The sequence below is a fragment of the Tauraco erythrolophus genome, chromosome 2 (genome assembly GCF_009769465.1).
Source record: "Tauraco erythrolophus isolate bTauEry1 chromosome 2, bTauEry1.pri, whole genome shotgun sequence".
In the NCBI taxonomy this organism is placed as follows: domain Eukaryota; kingdom Metazoa; phylum Chordata; class Aves; order Musophagiformes; family Musophagidae; genus Tauraco; species Tauraco erythrolophus.
Window position 1 is genome coordinate 70,566,783 of NC_141466.1, and position 22,640 is coordinate 70,589,422.

General features: G+C 41.7%; 1 protein-coding gene across 3 annotated transcripts in view; it reads left to right on the top strand.

The window, feature by feature from the left end:
* The first annotated feature begins 2,637 nt into the window (after window positions 1–2,637).
* The window catches only part of KIF13B (kinesin family member 13B), a 144,422-nt gene continuing 124,419 nt past the window's right edge, over window positions 2,638–22,640 (top strand). For all 3 annotated transcript variants that reach the window (XM_086631449.1, XM_086631448.1, XM_086631450.1), the window contains exons 1-2: window positions 2,638–2,726; window positions 15,036–15,129. In XM_086631449.1, coding sequence (XP_086487575.1) covers window positions 2,672–2,726; window positions 15,036–15,129 — 149 coding nt within the window. In that variant the 5' untranslated portion in view covers window positions 2,638–2,671. The remainder of the gene's footprint in view (window positions 2,727–15,035; window positions 15,130–22,640) is intronic.

Consider the following 22,640-nt stretch of genomic DNA (forward strand, 5'->3'; position numbering starts at 1 on the left):
ATGAAAGCCAACTTCTTCCATTGCAGCCTGGTGATACACTCACCCGAGGCATCGCAGTTACGCCGGACACGTGAAATACTTTTGACTTGGTTACTTCTAAACAGTCAATTGTATTTAACTTCTAAACAGTCAATCGTATTTATTTACTTATAAAAAAATGAGATGAAGGATCTGATTTTTTCTTCTCCACATCACTGCTTTAATCCCTGGTATGATCAGGTGGGTATAGCAATAACTGTGGTTCCTCAACCTGATGAAAATAGTGTTGCATTCAGAAATTCCATAAATGAATGGGAGGGACAAGTAATGCCTCTCCCCCAAGGATGTTTTGTTAATTAAATTAGCATTTAAATAGCCAGAGCTAATCTGGGAAGTCAGCCCCTCATTACAGTAACTAGGAAGGGGGAAAAGAGCTGGAGACAATTCCCTACAAGATGGGGTTAAATTGGCATTTCACAAACTATTTGCCCAGCCTGTCCCTCCCAAGTGAAAGCTGCCACCCAGCCCCCCTTTCCTCCCAACATAATTAGCATGTTCCAGTGCTGTGAATGGAAACAATATCCTCCCTCCAAGCTGTGCCCCTCCAGGGAGATGCTTCCCACAGATTGTGAAGCACTGAGCCAGGGAAAGGGCTTGTCGAGGAATTCACAGTGGGGTAATTACACTGAGGTAGCTTGTGCCAGTGCAAGAGAAGTTGCATTGCTGTAATTCATTACAGGAGGCAGAGGCTGGCATAAAGGAAAAGTCCAGAGGCAGGACTGCGGAGAGCCATGAGAAGTTATTGCTCCCCTACACCTTCCCAGAGTGCCGATAAAACCCAACGTTGAAGCTCAGGATGGTTCTTTGGGCTCTAAGGATGCCTCTATCTTTGAAGAAGTTTGTAGAAAGTAGCAACGATTGTATGTGAATATGTTTTTTCTTTGGCAATTAGAACTGAAGGAAGGCTAAAAGGGTGATTTTTGAGATTTTAAATTAAATTCTTCATTGCAAGTAGATAACTGGGGCAAAGCTTGCAAGAATTGCATGCATGCATTTGTTTTTGTCCAGGTACATGGCACCTACAACATGCTGGCACCTCTTTTGAACAAATAGAAGGGTGGTATACAATCCTTTCCCCGAAAGACTTACTGTTTTATTTTAGATATAACAGAGAGACCAATGATAACTAACACCAGAGGAGAAGATGCAGAAGGAAGGACGGGATTTGGGTGCCACCTGCTATTCCCAGCAGTATCCACATCTGGCAGGTTTCATCCCATTTATTTAAATCAGATTCCAGGTGACTCAACCTGATGTAAAAAAAAACCAAACCCACCCTTCACTTGCTGCTCATCATGCCCAGCTGTAAAGCCATGATTATATTTATCTCCATCGTGAAGTACTTGGTTTCAGAAAACGTTGGTGTGGTTTGCCGAGGCCCCAGCTGGAAAATACCACAAGAAGTTCAAAGCCGGGATTCATCTTGTAATTGGATCCTCAAGTTCACAAGTGCAAGAACCAACTGTGCAGGCTGAAAGCAGGTCGTCCCCTCTCCAAACAAGAAACCCTCCACCGCACGGGGCTGCAGGGCTGAACCATGAGCGCGGCATGAGAAGCTGATGTTTTCTGCTGCTACGGACAAAAACTCAATTTTTGTTTCAAGCTTTTGCCACCCTGCTTGATCTGACCTGCTGTTATTTGATTTTTTTTTGAACTTCAAGACATCTTCTTAAACCTCACGCTCACTCGGGATGCTCTGGCACTCCTCTTGAGAACGTGGACATTAATCCCAGCGTTACCTAAATGCCAACTTTATGTTCGTATTTCTCTCTGCCTTGACAAGATATTTTTCAGGTCAGCCAGGCATGAAATGACAGATATTGAGTGCAATTCTTCTGGGCAGAAAGTGCTACCTTCTAAAATCTTATCTTAAAACAGCTTGGAAATGTGTTATTTATTTATTTATGACATAAAAGCTCATTCAGTGTTGAAGGGCCAAAGGATTACAGTTCTGATTTTTTTTTTCCCATGTCCTTGCTGAAATCAAGCCTTTCAAAATAACACAGAGAGAATCCTCGTTTTGAACTAACATAGCAGCTGTGAGGGTTTTCAACCGCGACCGTTTAAACAAGATATGTTTTTTTGGGGCACCTGTGCGTTATAGTTTCGTTCTCGGTCTTTGCGATCAGTAGCTGCAGTTGAGCAGCCGAAGCATCAAACGGGGATAAATTGTAATATTGTTCAAACAGTCTCCGTTTATTACTGCTGAGCTCTTTTGTGAGCCGCCCTCGCGAAGCAAATCGCAACGAGCCCGTCGATAACGACGCGCTGACAGAGCGTAGGAGGTCGCTCCTGTTGTACAACACAACCCACGGACGCCATTCGGGGTACGTCCCTCACGACACGCCTCTTCTCCAGAGGACTACATATCCCAGTATGCAATGCTTTCCGCCCAGGCGGGGGAGGCGGGCGGGACTACATCTTCCGGCTTGCACCGCGGCCGCGCTGACCCCGTCCGCCGCCGGCGAGCCGCCGCGCTGCCCGCTGGGAGCTGTAGTCCGGCCGGACGTTGGTCACAGGCGGTGCCTCCCTCCTCCCGCCCCGCTCCGGGCTCCTCCCCGCGCTGCCGGCTGTCCCTCCGCAGACGGAAGCCGAGTAGGGACGAGGGAGCCGGGGAGGTTGGAGCAGCGCGATGGGGGACTCCAAAGTGAAGGTGGCGGTGCGCGTCCGCCCCATGAACCGGCGAGGTGAGACCCTCCTCCCTCAGCGACCCCGCTCCCCGGGGCTGCGTGTGAGGGGAGCGGCCCTGAGGGGCAGAGCGGGCCGGGGGCGCCGGTCCCCACAGGTGTCTGTAGGGGCTGGTGTGCGCGTATAGGTGTGTGTCCCGGCGCGGGGACGCGTTTGTAGGTATATGTGTCGGTAGGAGTGTGTGTGGATGTGTCTGTTTATTTATTATGCACGCAGGTGTAGGTATAGGTAGGTTTGTGGGCGAAGCCGCGTTGCTTTCACGAAGCAGCTGTCTTTGCTCCCCTCTTCTGACATCTTTTTCCTAAACTCGCCCTGTTTTATGGGTTTTTTTTTTACTTCTCTCCACCCCTCCCGCGGGGTACACCCCTCTCCACACCTCTTGCACCTGCTTTACAGCCGGGCTGTGCCCTGTTCCCGGCTGGGAAAGCTCTTCCTTCTTCCTGCTTTCTGGGGTTTTGGGGGAAATGTCTCTCTTTCTGCGTTTTTTCCTTTGCTGATTCACCTCTCAGCTCTGTAACCTCTCGTCTTACCCCTCCGTGATTGAGTGGGACGGAGTTAACCAGATGACAGAGGCACTATAAGGACAAAAGAAACAAAAACAAACAAGAAAACATGGAAGAGGAAGAGTGGATTGACAGGACAAGATTACTTTTTTGTTGTTGGATTGTTGTTGTTTTTTTTTTTTTTTTCCTCAGCGAAACTTGCCTAAGGGTTATGTTAATCAGACCGTGGTCTGAGCATCTGTTTAAATGTTTATAACTCATCTTAATTAGAAAAACTTATTCTAGATTATGAGGAAGCAAGTATGCAAAGGCAACTTCAGCCAAGGAATGGGAAGGTGAAGTAGGCAAAAATCCAAGAAACGTGTAGGGTGGCTTTTTTCCCCATGTTCTCGCAGAAGTATGCCAATAATTCCTTTTGCGGAAAGGGAATCAAGTGGAGTCAGTTTAATAGCTGAAGCAAAAAGAAGGGGGAGGGGAAAAGCCCTTTATCTTCCACATGATCTGAAACAAAATAACTCTTTAATTCATTTCAATAAATAAGAAGGGAAAAATATATTAAAGTATTGAATGCAGTGTTTCCATACCTTTTAAACTAAAAGCAGGGGAATGTCAAACTTAGTTCAGAAGAGCGCTCAAGTCTCACATCCAAAACAGAGGAGAAAGAGTTGATGTCCTTACGGTTGGGTGGGTTAGGGCAATCAAGCATGTTTTGATCAAAATCTGCATTTAGTTACGTTTTGAGTAGCAGCTCTCAAAACTGAGGAGGGACCCTCCCTGTGGAGAATTGCTGGGAGGAGATTGAGTGGTATTGTGGAGGAGTTGGTGGGAGCTTGGGGTGGAAAGGAGCTGAGGAAAGGTGGTGCCTTGTTTCGGTGATAGACACGGGCTTTCCTCTTGCTTATGTGCCTTTCCTGTCACAGGTCATTTCCTTGGCTGTGACCCAGACATCTCCTGACTGTGTAGTGCTCTTTACCCCCAGGGATTACACAATAATTCAGGTTGGAAGGGACCTCTGGAGATCTCTAGTCCAACCCGCTGCTCAGAGTAGGTCATATTAGATAAGGTTTCACAGTTTTGAATCTCCAAGGACAAATAATGCACCTCTCCCTCCTGGCGTATAGTCCACATATGTTCAGCCCCGGTTTGTGCACATGTGGTCTTCAGGCTATTTCCATCTAGGGACTGAGTTCTGCAGAAAATATATGTGGGGAAGAGGCGGTGGAAGTAAAGGGGAAAAAAATGATGGGAGATGATAGATTTAGAGCAGTATATCAATTTGAAGCTTCTGCCTTGCTGGGATATATCCTAAAGTGGAGCTGCATGAATGTGGGAGAATGGGAGAGTGTATCTTGTTATCGGAGCTATTTTATTCTACATAAACTTAAAAATGTTATGGACTAGAGGGGATGACTGTAGCCAGGGCATCCAGGAGTGAGGGAAGTTTGAGTATCAGTCCTTGCTGTTCGTCAGAGAGAAGAGGGACCTGAACCGCCATGCTCTTGGCACGCAGCTTGGCAATACCTCCCCTCTATAAGAACCGCTTTGTGGCTATTAAGTGTCCTGTTATTTTGTGAGTGAAACCTAAACCTATGTTAGTCTTGCCTAAGAGGTCAGTGTCTTTTTTCTCCCTGAAAAAAAATGTCCTGGAATTGATTTTTTTTTTTTTTGAGTGGATTATTCGTCACAGTCCAGATGTTTTGCTCAGTTCTAAACAGCTGATACTTCTGTGCAGTGTTTCTAATACTCCTAGAATTTATAGAAACAGTGATATGAAGCCTAGTATTTTTCTTATGTAGTATTTTTCTTGCCTACTTAATGTTAAATTTACAAATTTGTGTAGCTGATTTTCTGAAGAGTCATCCAGTTGTAAAACTTCTGTGGCTTTGCTTTTTTAATAGGCTTTGAGGCAAGAGGTGGCTTTCTTGGAAGCTCTCTAATATGCACATTGTTCTAAGTAGTATTTGTATGAAGTTCTGGGGCTTTGGACCTGAAGCAAGTATTTGTTTTCTTCAGGATCACGAGTAATGTTCTTTCCTTCCCTCTGCACTGAAGGGCTTTAAACTGCAAACCTGTCAGATGGTTACAACTGGTGAAGTTTAAGCTTTGAAATATTTGCAGTGTTTACTTGTGGTGGTGGTTGTCTTTAGTGTTTGAATTACGAATTTCTTAAGGCAAGGGTTTATTAGGTTAATATAAGTGGTGTGTTTAACTATTACTAATTTATACAGCTCATAAAAGTGTAATAGGTTCCTTGCCTGCGTGTCAAAGGGCTTCCTATATCGAATAGTTGCTTATTCGTAGTACTCACATTTCAAGGTGGTAGTATTGAGGGTCTTGCTTCATTCTCATGCATAGTGGTAATCTGTAGACTTAAGTTTATAGTACTGATTTTTAGCAGCGAGGGGAAGCGCTCATAACTGTACTTGGATTTCTTGTGGTTTTTTGCATATTGCTCCAAATTAGACCCCAATCCTACAAACTCTGGATGGAAGCCATGATTTTTTTAAAGCTACTACTTATGTCAACACGCTTGTGTCACGTCTGAAGTTGTAGGCTCTGCTAGGTAGCAATAGTGATGACTTTTTTTGCATGCTTTCTGCTTCGCAAACCAGGGTCTCAATTAGCGTGCTATTATGAATTAAATAATTGAGCACAGTTCTGTTACATGAGACTTAGTCTTCTGTTTTCTTGGCTTTATGATTCGTATGTGTTTCCTAGTGCACCGCTTTTTCAGGTGGGTTTTTGGTAGCAATCAGTAAGTTCTTTTGCTGTTGTATTTTCGAGTTGCAGCAGATTTCCTTTTACTAACACTGCCAGTGTTTGACTTTGCTTAGCAGATTTCATTATATTTCAGGTAAACGCTATGCAAAGCTCCAGCCCTACTATGAAGCACAGGCTTTATAATTAAGATTTGTCTTACTGAGTGTTTTGTTTTCAGGTGATGTCGGTGTGCAAGCATCCCATAAGTGCATTTAAGTCCTTGGGTTTCTCTGTGCCTTTGAATCAGTTCAGTGTAGTGTTAATTAAAATCTAACATCTTTTATCAGTACTAAAAGAATATGACTTACGCTCAAGGGTATGGCTGATGACACCTTAAACTGGTCAAATCTACTGCTGCTGTGTTGCTCCATCTCACTTGGGTAAATACTTTTCTGTTTGAACAAGAAAGGCAGGAACTTAACTGCAAAAAAAGTCATGTCTTGAGTGCTTCGGATGAATTTATGGAGGAGCAATAGAAGCAGCGGTGCTGGCACAAGGCTGGACAGGGTAGATGGTGGCATCACACAGCTCAGGTGGGGAGTGGTGGTGAGGGTGTGCCAGGCTGGGTTTAAACCGTATGAGACCACAGCCAGTATTCTGGCAATGCCACCGGATTAAACTGTTTGTGGGATCGTGGTGTAAAACCTATAGCTTCCAGTTGAAATATCGAGATTGCCTGTAAATATACATTCAGATATCCATTACGTTAATGTGTATATTCATGCAGACTAGTTTGTGTTCAAACAGAGGTCTTTTTGTGCTGTGATGATAAAGATTCTGTCTCCAATGCTTGTAGAGAAGGAATTTGCTTCTGTGTCTGTGCAGGCTTCTGACCACAGTGTTAAGTGCTAATTTTATATCCTCCTACTCGTTGGAGGAGGCTGCTCCTCCAGTCACTTGAAATGTTTTTGGTTTTGGGGGAGGAGCCAAGGCTTGTTCTGTGTTTTTGTTTGTTTGTTTTTTTTTTTTCCACTGGAGATTACAACAGAAACAATTTTCTATAAATTGGAGTTTGTGCAAGCAAAAGATTAATTATGGTATTAGAGGAAATGAAATGGCACCTGTTGTATCCTGATGGCAATAGGCAAAACATCAGAGTTTTCTACACCATTATCTTTGTCATAAATGAGTGACTAGAGTTTTTAATGTTTCCTGGTGATCGTTGATACTCTATAAAATACTGTTTCTAGTACGTGCAGGATTAACCTAGAGATAGGGTGACAAATGGGTAAAGTATGTAGTTAGTGTTTCATCTTGTGTTCCTTGGTGAGGCAATCGTATTTTAAGAACTCCTACGGTGTTACAAGCTTACTCCCCACCACCAAAAAAACAGTGAGACTACCAGTCAGTGCAATGTGGATGCCACAAAGGCAAACAATTCTTGTTCTAATTACATCTTTAGAGCTGGCCTAAAGTGCAGTGTGAGATTACCTTGCTGCTCTGGTTTCATGTTTGCTTGCTCTTCATGAAGTCACAGAACATCAGATACACCCACTGTGAATAGTTCTGCCTTGGCTTTTGAGTGGTTGATGGCAGGGGGAACACTACTGCATTTCACTCCTGTTAACTCTGAAGCCTGGAACAAAGCAGCAGCACAGAGTTGCGTGTTGAACTTCCTCAGAGCTCTTTGCTGCATCAGAAGGTCACCAGACTCATTTATTTACTCAGTCTCCGCAAGTTGAGCAGCGCATGCAGTGGCAGAACTGTGAGTAAGGTTAATGTCCAGGTACACGGGGTGCCTTTACTAAAGCCGTATGGCAAGCTCTCTTCTCACAGAACATGAAACAGCAGAAGATAAAATAAATTTTTTACCATTTGGACAATGTAGTGTTAACATGGGAGGAGAGAGAGATTGCTTGCGTTCAAGGTGCTCATGAGTTTGAACTGACTTACGCCTCATCATCAAGATGAGAAAGTATTGTGTGCCCTCCCAGATGCACTCATACATATTTAATGACCTCTAATTGCTGCAGACTGAAAATTTCATGAATGATATTTGCGCAGTTCATATACATAGCAGAGAAGCTTGAAAGATTCTTGCGTAGACTTCATGTTGGTAGACTTAAGAGACAAATTACTGTATTTTTGTCCAGAATGTGTCTTTTACTATGTCTTATAATGAATGGCCTAAAAGTGCTATTACACAAACTATTTTTTTCCATTTAAGCTCTTAGAGTTGTCATTTAGGTGTAAGTTATTTTCACTCTCTCGTATAGTCAGTTAGTTTTTCCCTTATTTGTGTTGGCTTTTACAGAGCAAAGGGCAAAGAGAAAAGTCACTCTAAGGCAACAAACATTGGCAGGGAGACTTTAGGACCTGTTGTGTTTGAACTTGCTTTCAGATTTCTTTTTACAACAAAAACAAAAAAACAAACAGCAGCCTCTTTTTTTTTTTAGGTGGCATTTGTTTAATCTGTGTGATAAATAAACTTTTAAATATTTTGAAGTTATTATTTAAACATTTCTCAGTGTTATTGCCATTTGCTTTTTTTTTTTTTTTTTTTTGACGAAGAAAGGTACAAGAAACCAACTCTTATTTCTTACTGCAATTGAAGGCTCAGGCCACAACATTCCAGTTCTAACCTTGAAGGGAATGTTAATCTCCTGAAAATCTACTGGCAATTTAAAATACAAAATTTCTATCGTCTGTCTTTACAGGAGATTATTTTATGCTTTTGTATTTGGGGCCAGTTTTGGCTTAGGAGCTTAGCACATGTACTTTAAACCTTTCACATTTTATTTTTTGTACTTCACTTAGCTTTTCTGAAACTCTACAAGTGCAGTCATGCTGGTTCCCAGTGACACTATGGAGCTCAATGTCATGTCTCCAAGAGGACCTCAAGTGTCAGTGTGAGTGCAGCTGCCTTAAACCTGGTAGTGGGACCAGAAGGAATCTGTCACAATATTTTATTCAGCCTATGTTATAACACCAGGTTCACATCTTTGTTTCAGTGGGGTTCAGGATCAAATGGTATTTGAAAGGGCTGAAAAACTGTCAAGCATCAGAAACTAATTTCTTAACTTGAAATCCGATGGAAAAATTTGTATGGAATTAAAGGCTCTTGATGAATTGGGAAATGCATTCCCTTAATTCATCTTATACAATGTGAAAAAATAGAGTATACAAATTGGAAAATATGGAAGGTCAAGTAAGTTGTAACAGACTTTTCAGCTACTGTGGCTGTTATACTAAAAGCCGTTATGATGCCATGGTCCCAACCATTAGTTTAATAAATTGCAGATAAATTTGTTTACTGTATCATCTTTCATTTTAAGATTATTTCAAGCTACTCTGAAAGCTATCTATTAGGATCATTTTGTTTGGTTCTGAGATACAGTCACCTTAAAGGTGGGATGACTTTTTAGGGTAGAGGCTGAAAAAGCTCCAGTATCACTGCATGGCACTTTGGACATTTCCATTACGCCACCTGATGCAGCTGGGTTTGATTCTGTGCCCTGCTAGGGTGAGTGAGTTGGGTACATCATTATCCAACCAGTCATTAATTGCAGCTAATCTATGAAGACAGTTCCTTAACTGATCCATAAATGAAGGTGGAGGTTTCCCACAGTTGAAAACGTCCCACATTTTCCAAAATACTCCTCTCTCCTTCCTCCAAGGTTCACTTATACTCTCTGTCTCTGCTCCAAGCCTGTTTAGTATGTTTTAAAGCTGGTGTTTCCTAACATTGTTGCGGAAAATCTGCTATGTTAAGTTTATGATTACCAGACACGTGACTGCTGTTACAGAGGGAATGTAAACTCCTACCTGTTGTTGGGAATATACCAGTGCTTCTCTAGTCTGCTGAATCTGTCTTTGCACGTGGTGATACACTGCTTCTGTTTGTTTTTTTTTCTCTCTCTTGCTTACTGAGTTTTCCACCCTCTTTGAAACGCACGGAATTTCTTAGGCTAGTGTAGCGGTTTAACCTGGCTGGTAACTAAATGCCACGCAGCCACTCGCTCGCCCTCCCTGACGCCTGGGGATTGAGGAAGAGAATTAAAGGAGAAAAGGGAAGGAGACTCGTGGGTTGAAATAAGAATAATTTAATAATAATAATATAAAATTAAAAGTAATAATGATAAAATATTATTATATTAATATATTAAAATATATACAAACAAGTGATGCACAGTATAATTGCTCACCACCCCATGACCAACACCTGTCTTGTCCCAGCAAACGATCCTGAAACAGATAAGTCCTGACACCGCAATCCCAGATGAGGGAGAGACCCAAAAAGAGAGCGAGAGAGAGAGATAGAACTCTGCGAGACCAGGAGTCCGAGAGGGAGCCATCATAAGAGAATTCCAAACTTCCCAATCAACCCTCATCTATACGCTGGGCGTGATGTTGCATGATATGGAATACTCCATTGGCCAATTTGGCACTCAATCGTAAGTCTAAGTTCAAATCATAAGTTAAGAGTTGGGGGCCCCCCAGCCTGTTGTGCTCCTGCACACTGGAAAAACATGGGAAGCTGAAAGGTCCTTGGTGGCTCAGCACCAACTATCAACATCAGTGCACTATCAACCTTCTTCTCATAAGGAATCCCAAACTAAATCCAAAACACAGAGATCTTCTGCTAAAAAGAAAAACTAACTCTGTCTCAGTGGAAACCAGGACAACTAGTGAAAAATCCGAAGCGTACACGGGTGGTGCGAATTCTTTTTACAACACTCATAAGGCTTATTGAAGGTGTAGTCATTTAGGATTTACATATGAGTATGGTTTCAGCTAAGATCTGCGTTGCTTGAATCCCAGTTTTTATTATCTTAGAAAACTTTTGTGAGGAGTTGAGAAAACAAAGGAAATGGGAAGGAGAATGGCCTCCTTCAAGCCCCATCTTCCAGTTTCACAAGTAAAATAAAAAGTTATCCAAGAGACTCTGTGAGTAGCTTGGACATACATAACTTAACAATCATTCTTGTGCTCATCTCAGCTTTGCTTAACACTTCGACAGCTATGAAATGTAAATGTGGAATAGTGACTAAGATACGCGTTACCCTTTTGTTATGGATGTCACAGCTCTCTTATTCCGAAGCTATGAAAGATGCTTTCATTCCCTGCAATAAATGTATCTTGAGATGATAAGAGTTTGAGTTTTAATTTTTCAAAAAGCAATTAGCAAATAGTTTCTTGATTTGATGAAGCAAATGACTAGTTGATTGTGTTTGCTTGGTAATGACTGAAGGTAGAAGCAGGTTAGCAATAAGTGAGATTTTGTTGAGCTACAAGATTTGTGATAAATCTCCAAAGTTTGATAGTGAGCTACTTCTGTCATTTTCTAACTTCTCCTAAATTTTGTGCTACCTGGGGAAAAAAAAAAATAGTTGAAAGAAATAATAATACCAAGCCTTGCCAAATGAGTCCTTACTACAAGATGAACTAATCAGTGGTTTTGAACTTGTGTGCTTATCTTCTTATCTTGATGCATCCTAATTTTGGTTGTTGTTCAGGGGCAGCAAGTACAGTGCTTACTGAGGAGACATTGAAACTAGTAAAAGTAAGGGTGGAGTCCATGTGTGATCATATCCAAAAGAACAGGAAGATAATTCGTCTATAAGGCTAACCTGTTCTAGTAATATTAAAAACTTAATGAGGTGGAAATTATGATGATAAGAGTTTCAGTAGTGGCTAATGTAACATTTGTCTCTCGACCTACCGGAAGCATTAAAGAAATCAGAAATCTGTCAAAGAACATGCTTTGTAATGGAGCCAGAATTTGTAGAAAGTGTAGGATATGCTATTAAAACAGAATTTAAACTATTTCTTCAGCTAAAGGGAGAGCTGCTATGTGAGTCTTTTGTCAAGGTAACTGGGATAATTAACCTTAAGGCTGTCTAGATACATAACCCTGCCTAGAGGCTCAATATAACTGTTTCTTAGGAGTTTTCCATGGGACACTATGAGCTGATGTAGCAGTTCATCCCTGCTGGGAGAAGGTCTTGCTCTCAAGGGACACAATCTAGAGGAACCTTGACAGGCTGGAGAGGTGGGCCCATGCGAACCTCGTGAAATTCTACAGGCCAAGTGCAAGGTCCTGCACATGGGTCGGGGCAATCCCAAGCACAAGTACAGGCTGGGTGGAGAATGAATTGAGAGCAGCCCTGAGGAGAAGGACTTGGGAGTATTGCATGATGAGAAGCTCAACAGGAGCCGGCAATGTGCGCTGGCAGCCCAGAAAGCCAACCGTGTCCTGGGCTGCATCCAAAGCAGTGTTGGCAGCAGGTCGAGGGAGGTGATTCTGCCCCTCTACTCTGCTCTCAGGAGACCCTCCCCTGCAGTGCTGCGTTCAGCTCTGGGGTCCCCAACATAAGAAGGATATGGAGCTGTTGGAGCGAGTCCAGAGGAGGTCACGAAGATGGTTCGAGGGCTGGAGCACTTCTGCTATGGAGACAGACTGAGAGAGTTGGGACTGTTCAGCCTGGAGAAGAGAAGGCTCCAGGGAGACCTTCCAGCAGTCTTCCGGTACTTAAAGGAGGCCTCAAAGAAAGCTGGAGAGGGGCTTTGGACAAGGGTGTGTAGTGACAGGACACGGGGCAATGGCTTTAAACTGAAAGAAGGGAGATTTTTATTAGATCTAAGGAAGAAATTCTTCCCTCTGAGGGTGGTGAGGCACTGGAACAGGTTGCCCAGAGAAGTTGTGGCTGCCCCATCCCTGGAAGTGTTCAAGGCCAGATTGAATGAGGCTTTGAGCAACCTGGTGTAGTGGAAGGTGTCCTTGCCCATGGCAGAGGGGTTGGAACTAGATGTTCTTGAAGATCCCTTCCAACCCAAACCATTCTATGATTCTACGAAATGGTCTGCCAAGCTTGATGTTCAATTTCTGGCTGGGTCCAACAGCTGATACTTCTAATTAAAATGTGTGAACAACTAGAGACACATACATAAAACGCTGCCTAAGATGAGCCAGCTCTTCAGGTGGTTCTTCAGACCTTTCACTGTGCTGATGTAACTTTCTGTGTGTCTGAATACATCCATTTTTCATGTTGGGTAGTTTTCTGGTCTTAAAGTAAATTAAAGTGACTTGCAGAGCAGTCAGGTGAGCACAGAAGTGTTGGAAGGTGATCAGCAGGCACAGGCTGTCAGAAGGAAGGTCTGAGGCTTCCCCATTTAGCAATACCTGTTAGGTTGACTCACCACATTTTGTCTGCACGATGCCTGGTTGAGGGATTTTAACGTTACCTTTGTGATGACGATCATCAGACAAGGTATGTTGTATGTGATTAATTGGCTTTGAGTCTGTCTTTGCCTGTGAGAACATGTGAGTTCAAGGAACTCTTGTATCCTGTCTGTGTGCTTTCTTAAAGGTATTTCACAAACAAAGAGTTAATAAATGCTCGCAAGACCTTGAGTCCAGTGAGCAGTTGTGGATGTAAAATCTGCCATCAGCAGGCAGGTTAAAAAACATGCCAATGACCATACTGCTTATATACAGAGTGCACATGCCTTATGCTTTGCATGAGGGAAGTAGCTTATAAAACCCTTCTTCAATAGCTGAGGAAAAACAGGTTGCTGCAGTACAGCATGTTAATCACTAACCAGCCAGACCAAGATAAAGTGGCTTGTCGGATATGGGGCATAGGAAGAATATAATTTCATCTAAGCAAGCATGAATTACATATTAATGATAGGTAAATTGGCTTTCAGGGTGTGGAGTGAAATTAAAATAAACATTAGCTTCTCAAACTTGCCTGTCTTCCTTCTACAAAAGCACAGTTTAATAACAGAGGAGTAGTTTTGTTCGGAAGGATTTCAGTTTCATGTGACTGCCTGCTATGGCCGGTAATCTCGAGCTTCAGCTTGCTTTGTTGTGTTTCAAATAGCAAAAGGCTATAACATTTCTTTCAAAAAACGTCAATGAAAGAAACTTCCTCCTCTTATTATGTTATTTAACAGCAGCGAGAAGTCTGCAAGGTGCCATGCAATAATTAAGATCTGCGGTCTTTGCCTGAGAGATTTGCAGTCTGAGTTTATGAGGTGCTGTAAGGTGAAAGAGCAAGTACAGGTGACAGAGAAGGAAAGAGCAGAGATGAAGGAGGATGAGGATTATAATTAACATGATTAGACAGGAGCATATTTCGGTGATTCTGCTGAGGTGCTGAACCCCATAGGAGGTTATGCAGCGTAGCCCCTCGTCATCACAGCGTGTCTGGGCGTTGCGGAGTGCCTGCTGGGTGTGGTTGGCATGTCATGTTTATGGGTATCGGTGCTTGGGTGCACTTTCCAGGTTCAGCATGAGTGTAAGAACGTAGGACAGGGCTTGTTTATGTCCAGGCCCCTGTGTCTGTAGGCAGTGACTTTGATTGCAAGTCACTGTGTGCTTTTTTTCTGTATCTAACTCCATTTGTCATTGGGTGGATACCTTGGACAGTTGTCAGTGTTATCTGAAGCTTTTATTTTGTTTTCCCTGCCTGTACGGCTGAGAATTCTCATCCATTCCAAATATTCTTATTACTCATAGTATATATCCCATTGCTTAGCATCATTTGAAAGTGTTGGGTTTTCCAGCTGACTGGGAGCCTGTGGGGAAGGATAAGCCCCTTTTCTACATGCTCACACCTAAATTATTTTTGATGGGACTCAAATTTCTCCGAGCAGGTGCCTCAGGACTGACAGCTGGCATGGCATGCTGCAGTATTTCGACAGCGGCCGGGGAAAATGTGCTGCAGATGGTAGGGGCAGCTTTCCCTCTGAGTGTGTGAGGCATTGAGACTGCAATAAGAAGAGCTGTCAAAGTGGTACCGTGCCTAATGATTCTTTCCCCAGAAGAAATTTCATACTGCCTTGGATATGCTGATTGTCCTTCAGTAAAACCTTAGTGCTCTTTCTTGTTTTGAAAAGAGTGCACACTTTAAAGCTGGACAGGATCCATCCCGTCAGAATCTCTCTAGAAGTGGAATTTGGCAATAGTCCTGTTTCTATTCTCTAGCTGATGGGTGGCTGTCAGACTGCATGAATAAATTTGGTGTCTGGAGGAAGTAATGGTGTATATAATCCTAGTACTTTAGCAGCAGCACTTGACACTTTCTCATTTCTTTATAGAGCTTGATCTGCATACAAAATGTGTGGTGGATGTGGATGCAAACAAGGTTATTCTTCATCCTGTAAACACCAACCTTTCAAAAGGAGATGCCAGGTAAGATTTTTGAATTAGGAAGGTCAGGTTTTGTAAATGAAATATGAGGCTAACAGCTAGGAAATGTAGTCCTTGATGAAAGGCATTCAATTTAAAAAATAATATGTATTCTTTCTGCAATATAATTGCCATCATCTGTAAAATAAGGCTGATTTTACCATGCTGGGAAGATGCTTTGAAAACCTAGTGCTTACCACGTTTGCTTCCTGCTCTAAACAATGTGGTAGCAATTAATGAGTCCATGAAGTGTTTCATTTCTTCTCATATGATATTATGGAACAGTAGAAATTTACATCTGCAAAATAATTTGAGCAGAGTTTGTCGTTTTGGGATGAAATTAATTTTCCCAATTATTGTCTCCTAAGGGACTTAGATTCATAGTATAAGAAGGGGAATGGGAACGTCCTGGAGAGTTGTAGCTCTAGGAGTGTCTTGACAGTGGGGCATTACATGCATCAAAAATACCTGGAAAGGTGGCTAAGGGTAGGGACCAATTTATGTTGGAACTGGCATCAATTTGTTAAACTACTGTGAAACCAAAAAGTCCTGTAATAATTGACAGGGTTAAGGTTGTGACTACTTAATTTATTGCTTGTTTGCAAGGGGAGGCAATGGAAAAACGTATGCATGAAACAAAGTAACAGGGGTGCAGGAAAAAAGCAAAACCCCTTACGGGACATGTACAGTCAATCATGATCTGTTTTCTAGGGGAAAAAGAAAAAAAGGAAGTCATCCTAAGAGTGACAGAAATGAGAAAAAGTCCGTCGCACGCATAGAAGATCTTTGTTTAAATGCAACGTATCATAGCTTTTTCATGTAAAGCTGAACTGTTGTCAGTGGTCAGTACAAGTATTCTTTACCTAATCTCTGGTAATTTAAACTTCTCAAACCCAAGTGGTACAAAATGGAAGAGCAGAGAGATCATCAGTTGCAAGATGTACTTTCTGTTGTCATCAGCTGGAAGACTTATTACAGACAGTGGGGCTGGAGCTTTAATTAGTTACTTAAAATCAAACAGGCTGTGCGTGGTGGGCGGTTTTTGTTTGTATTGATATCTGCCTCCTCCAGAAACTTGTGTGTTGTTTAGCTGCCAAATACCTATGTTGATGTGAGCCTTTCAAACGGCTAAAAATGGCAGGAAATTGAGATTGTCAGAAGCGTAGTCAGCCAGGGCTGGATTAAGAGTGTTATTCGTAGTTTCTCTAAAACATGGCCGCCAATCAAATGCTGCATAGTTTATACTCACTAATACATGTTTAAAAAATGTTCATACTGCGTCTATGAGAGAACTCATCATGCAAATCGTGCCCGCTGGCAAGGGAGGAATGGGTTGGCAATTACTTTGGTTGATGTCCCAGATGAGATGGTGAGCCTGGTGTGAGAAACCAGCGTGCCAGACCGAAGAATACTTCATTTGCATTTGCACAAATACCCATTGCTAATCTGAGCAGGAAGCATAGTAAATTTATATGGGGTGATTTAATAGAAGAGGGAAAAGTGGAGGCCCATTAACTCCACTAAAGATTTGCCTGCAAACAGTGAGACAGCATATCTGAAAAACATAGTTGGACTAGTGAGGATTTGGAACAGGGTCCTATCTGGAATGTAATACCCTTGAGGGAGGCTGCTGCTAAATTGTCTTGGCTTCTACAGCTCCATCAGAGGAATCTTAAATATCAGCTCAAGGAAATGGTTAGTTTTAGTTACATTTTTTTCTAGATTTTGGGGTTAGTTTATGCTTAGGTTCTGCTTCTGTTTCCAAATTCACTGTCAACAACTTTGCCTTGTACTATAAAATAATTCATTTTGATTTCAGACTTGTCTAGTGTCTAAAGTAGCTGAAGGGATTCTGGCAGACCTAGGGTGCTTTTACTTAAATAAATAATATTGTAAATACACTCTGTAGATGCTTGCAAAGCAGGGTGGATTTGAAAATCGTAAGAGCTTTGCTGCATTTATCATTAAGATGCCAGGGTCACTTTAGCAACTGGGAAAAGAATTTTAGAAATAGAAATCTGTGCTGTCATGCCCCCACTTGTCATGACTCAGCATGCTGTGGCAGGGAGTGACATTTGGAAAAAACAGCCAATGACTTTTGGAAATATGCATGTTTTCCCACTTCTCTCCTCTCCGTTAGAACCAAGTCTGGGAGATGGGTAGGTGTAACTGAATAGTTGAATGGATTAATTAGTCTGTGACACAGTTGCACATATTTGTCCTATTTCGCCAAGGTGATCCTCGCAGGCCAGAGATCTACATGTGCATCTGTCCATCTGCAAAAAATCTCTGCTGGTCAGATCAGTTAAAATGGCAAACACCTGATGTATTGTTTTCGATTGTCTCTGAGTTAAAGAGGAGAAGCAGGCTTTGGAGTTCCGAGGTGATACATCCACCTCGCCTTCCCGTTTCCCATGGGACCTGGGAATGAATGTGTACAGAAGTAGTCAGAAATGTCCACTCTCTTTACGTATTTCATGTTTTGACAGGTATGCAACTTGAGGTGCGTGGGACCTGACTTTTGGAGGTAGTGAATTGTGTTGATGTAATTGTCACTGAAACATTTTCAGGTCTTCGAAAAAGAGTGCCTCTAGTTGTTTCAAATTTTGCATTAAAAATTAAGGAATGTTTTGAAAATCCAGGTGATAACTGATTGACCTCACTTTCTCCTGCGTCTACAAACTAAATATATTATTTACACATTTCTTTAGAGACTTGAAGACTCATAAATGCATGTAAAACACTCAAAAAAAGAAGTCTCTTTTCATACAACTTCAAAAATCAGCATCCTCCTGTTAGTTATTCCTTAACCAAGTAATGAACTTTACTGAGATAGAGAAGTGCAGCAGTTATTTTATTGAGCAATCCTTAATAGTGCAGTGCAGGTTTCAATAATCTGATCACGTAGAAAGGATCAATTTTAAAATCCGTCGGATGACCTCCAGGCTGGGTAGGCTTTGTTACTAACCATGGGCTATTGCGGGATGGGTTTGGTTGAGTGGTGGTTTTTCATATTAAAATGAAAATTATACTGCGTGGAAATGGTCAACCTTTTCTTTAGTTACTTTCACAAAATTATTTGCTACAGAATCTTGAGTTTTATCACAAACTTCCCCAAATCACCTCTTTAAATCAAAATCTTCCCTCTCAAAGATATGTGCACCTCCAGGGATTCGCTGTAAATGAATGACATCATTAGCATGACTTGTCGACTTCTTGTTTGCCTCATGTAGCTGTCTGTTCTCTCTGTTGCAAAGGTCAAGGCTAAAGTTTCTTTATCAGCACGGGATTTACTGTGTGCTGCAAAGATTACTCACAGCATTATTACTTGGTGGCTCGGGCTTGAAAGAGGGTGTGAACTCCTTTTGATTGAAGTGAATAGATAAGTCCTAGGCAACAATTGCAATGTTTGTAGGAATTAATTTTTTGAAAGACCTCCAAATATACTCTAACTCTAGGTTCTTTTACAGCTTTTTTTTTTATACAATCGATTTGCTTGTGCTGTCATTTTACATTTCCCAAACAAGATCTATTAAAAAGACTTAAAAAATTATTATTTCTGACAGGTCATACAAAGGAGTTTTATTATAAACTGCAGACATTACGGTAATTGATGTGTAACTGATACAAGCTCAGAAATCAGTTGTGTATTAGTCTGGCACAGGCTTGTGAATGAGCCATGATATTTGTAAAATAAAGCATTTATTAAATCTGCCCAACAAACCACCTTTGAGCCTTTTTATTAAGAGAATATGCTTTAAAATGAAAGGAGTGCTCACCTCTGTGTACTTCTGTCAAATTTTTGGTTTATAGAATCATAGAATGGTTTGGGTTGGAAGGGACCTCAAAGATCATCTAGTTCCAACCCCCCTGCCATGGGCAGGGACACCTTCCACTACACCAGCTTGCTCAAAGCCTCATCCAACCTGCCCCATCCCTTCCAGGGATGGGGCAGCCACAACTTCTCTGGGCAACTTGTTCCAGTGCCTCACCACCCTCAGAGGGAAGAATTTCTTCCTTAGATCTCATTGAAATCTCCCCTCTTTCAGTTCAAAGCCATTGCCCCTTGTCCTGTCACTACATGTCCTTGTCCAAAGCCCCTCTCCAGCTTTCTTGTAGCCCCTTTAGGTCCTGGAAAGCTGCTGGAAGGTCTCCCTGGAGCCTTCTCTTCTCCAGGCTGAGCAGCCCCAACTCTCTCAGTCTGTCTCCATAGCAGAGGTGCTCCAGCCCTCAGATCATCTTTGTGGCCTCCTCTGGACTCGCTCCAACAGCTCCATGTCCTTCTTGTGTTGGGGACCCCAGAGCTGAATGCAGCACTGGTGGAGGTGGGGGGGGGGGTGTGTGTGTCTCACAAGAGCAGAGCAGAGGGGCAGAATCACCTCCCTCAACCTGCTGCCCACGCTGCTTTGGATGCAGCCCAGGACACGGTTGGCTTTCACTCTTGTTTTGCAGAACAGAGATATTCCAAAGACTGGCACAGGATAAAAACTATTCCAAGGAGAGTGCAGCTAACTGAAGCTGACAAGTGTGTTTCCCTTTTCAGCTATTGTAATATCTTTATAATTAGTGCTTTGTAACAGGTATTCCAATGATTGAGTATCTTTATAAATTATTTTTGAAAGAGCTTTGCTTTTATGGTGTCTATTCTTGGATTTAAACTAGTTCGCTTTTGTGTATCCACACAGACAACGTTTTTGCTCATGAAGTCGTCATACTTAAACTCAACTTGATTGTTTTCTAAGGATTTCTGGAAACTGAGAAGAGTGTACTATTATCTTAGACTTGAGGATTTTTGTAGCCTTGCAACATCTATGCTTGATGATTTCTGCTTTGATGAGGAACTGGATGAAGCCCAAGTATGTTTTACTTATAAAGGAATACTTTTAGATGATTCTTCTACCATTCCAATTCCCATTTTCCTTCTTAGACAAATAATAGCCCTGAAAAAGATTGTGGGGAGAAATAATTTAGGACTATTTTCATTGTAACTGAAACAGGATCACCTTTCAGAGTTGTGGATAAATGATGCTTATCTTGTCATGGCTACTCTAATAATACTCCCAAAGAGAAATTTCTTCCATAATGAATTTAAAGATTGTGAGAGAATAAAACCAATGCTCACAGAATTTTGTGAAAAAGAAAATTAAAAATATAATCTTACTTATGCAGTAAGTAGGTAATAAATTGCTGATTTCAGATGAGTGATGGACTTCAGGCAGTGGTTGGGTTGAAATAAACAGCCCAGTGTGTTGAAACTTCCATAGTTCATCTTTGGACTGAAGTTTTTTTTCTTTTTATAAAGCTGAAGTACATTTATTCCTTTTGAAGAAGCAATGAAGATTAGGACCAAGACAGAATGCTGTCAAAGATTTAGCTATTGAAAAAATGGTACTGGAAAACAATTATTGGAGTCTGAAAGACTCAGCAATGTTAGTTCACTCGTTTTGAAGGGTTAAGTGTGAAGTGGATGAATGGTAACAAACACATGCTACTTCTAAATTTTAAAAAAAAAAAAAAAGAAGGATTGGAAGGGCTTACTAATTGTAAAACACTATGGCTCTGGTTCTGGGAAATAAAACGTATCTATTGAGCTAAGCTTTGTATTCTACTTTATAATGAAAGTGTACAAAATGCCTAGATACTGTGTTAAATAATAGATAAAGCATCCAGACCTTTTGCCAAGCTCAGAAAGCGTATTTAGAACTAAATACAATCTTACCAGATTCTGTTTTCACCTATTCTTTGCTCAGTTACTAAAAACGAGAACGTGGCGCTTGTGCAAGCCCACACAAGCTCCTTCTGCCCGCTCTCAGTTAGCCGGGAGTCTTGTGGCGGCGTTGCCCGATGCGGAGGCAGCGCGGGTGAGCACGCGGAGAGGCAGGATGAGCTCCTGCGTGACACAGCCTTAGCAGTCGTACAATATTTGGTCTGCACAGAGCGCAGGTGAAGCCGGCTTTCCTCTGGCTGCCGTGTGCGTGGGACTTTCTAGCGTGACTCGAGAGCTTTACTTACAGCTGGCTGAAAGCTGAAAATAAGTCACGGCTTACCAGCTCTTGCTGCGAGGAGTATTACAGGTCTCGTGCTCTCTTGATAAAAATGGAAAATGCTGATCTTAGTGTAGCTGGCTGCATAGTGAGGTGCGAAAACTTGCACGTAAATTGATTTCTTTTGCAAAAATTATAAATAGGGAGCGTGTTGGTTGGGGAAAATATACCTTAACCAGTGAAAAACCTGCATTAACCAATTATAAATGAATAATCTCTTTGTGATGTGAAGAAACAAATACATTACTTGTACAGTTCACTAAAATGTGATATATGTTGAATGGTAGGCAAAAATCCTAGTTAAAGGAAAATTTAGCAAAAGTTGAAGATACAATGCTCCTGTTTGTCTAGGTTATAGTATTTTACAGTTTCTGCATAATTAATTGATTCTCCTCATATCTTTCAAAACAGCACGCAGACAGTCAAGATGCCTAGAGAAGAAATGCTGACGTGATTATATAGGTGTTGTTGTATGTGTGTATAAATATGAACTGGAAAAGCTGACTGGTAGGAGTAACCAGGAAGACTTTGACTTTTAAAAATAATATATGATGGCAGGAGCACGTAGGGGTGCATGCTTCACTTTTTATACCTTAGGAAAGAACGTACATAATCAGAAAATGAGAAAAATATATGAAGGCAATGCTACATATGGAATTCATCTGCAGAGCTCCTTACCCCAAGAAAACAGTGAGAGGCAATTACTAGTATATGGTATGGTATATGGAAAAATGCACGTTTTCTTGAAAATACACCGGGATGCTGACTGATGTTAGCTCTTCAAGTGGTTCTTACCTGCCTTATCCTAGGCAGTGTTTTATGTATGTGTTTCTAGTTGTTCACACATTTTACTTAGAAGTATCAGCCATTGGACACAGCCAGAAATGGAATATCGAGCTTGGTAGACCATTTACATGATGTGGAACAGTTGCTATTTGACAGCAAAGCAGTTTAAAGGAAGAAATGTTACTGTCTTTGAAGATGGATGAAAACTAATTGCATTGCATGTGCCTTTGCTTCTCTGTATCTTTCCTGGCATTATATCAATTCCTGCTGTGCTAAACTGCTAGGGATAGGAATGATTTAGTTTAGGATGTGAGTGTGTGGAAACAACACGAACTGCATAGTTGGCTGTGTTACCTCCTTACACCAAGGAATGGTGCTCTGCGGGTAAGAGTTCATGCTGATGTGTAAAACTAACTGAGACTGAAATTTCTGGGTTAGATGTTAGTTCAGCTTTGTCTTACAGAGAACAGATTTATGCAACTTTTCATAATGCAGAAATGTTCCAGGAAGTTATGGGGGGAGGGAAAGAACATGTTTTTATTCCCAAGACTGATAGCTGACATCCAGAAGAAAGGGAAGTGCCTGACTCTCTCAACATCCATACTGGTGTTTTGTGGGCACAAAACAGCTCACAGGAAATTCATGCTTGCAAAAACAGAGCTATGAGGTTTTCTTGTATTGCAC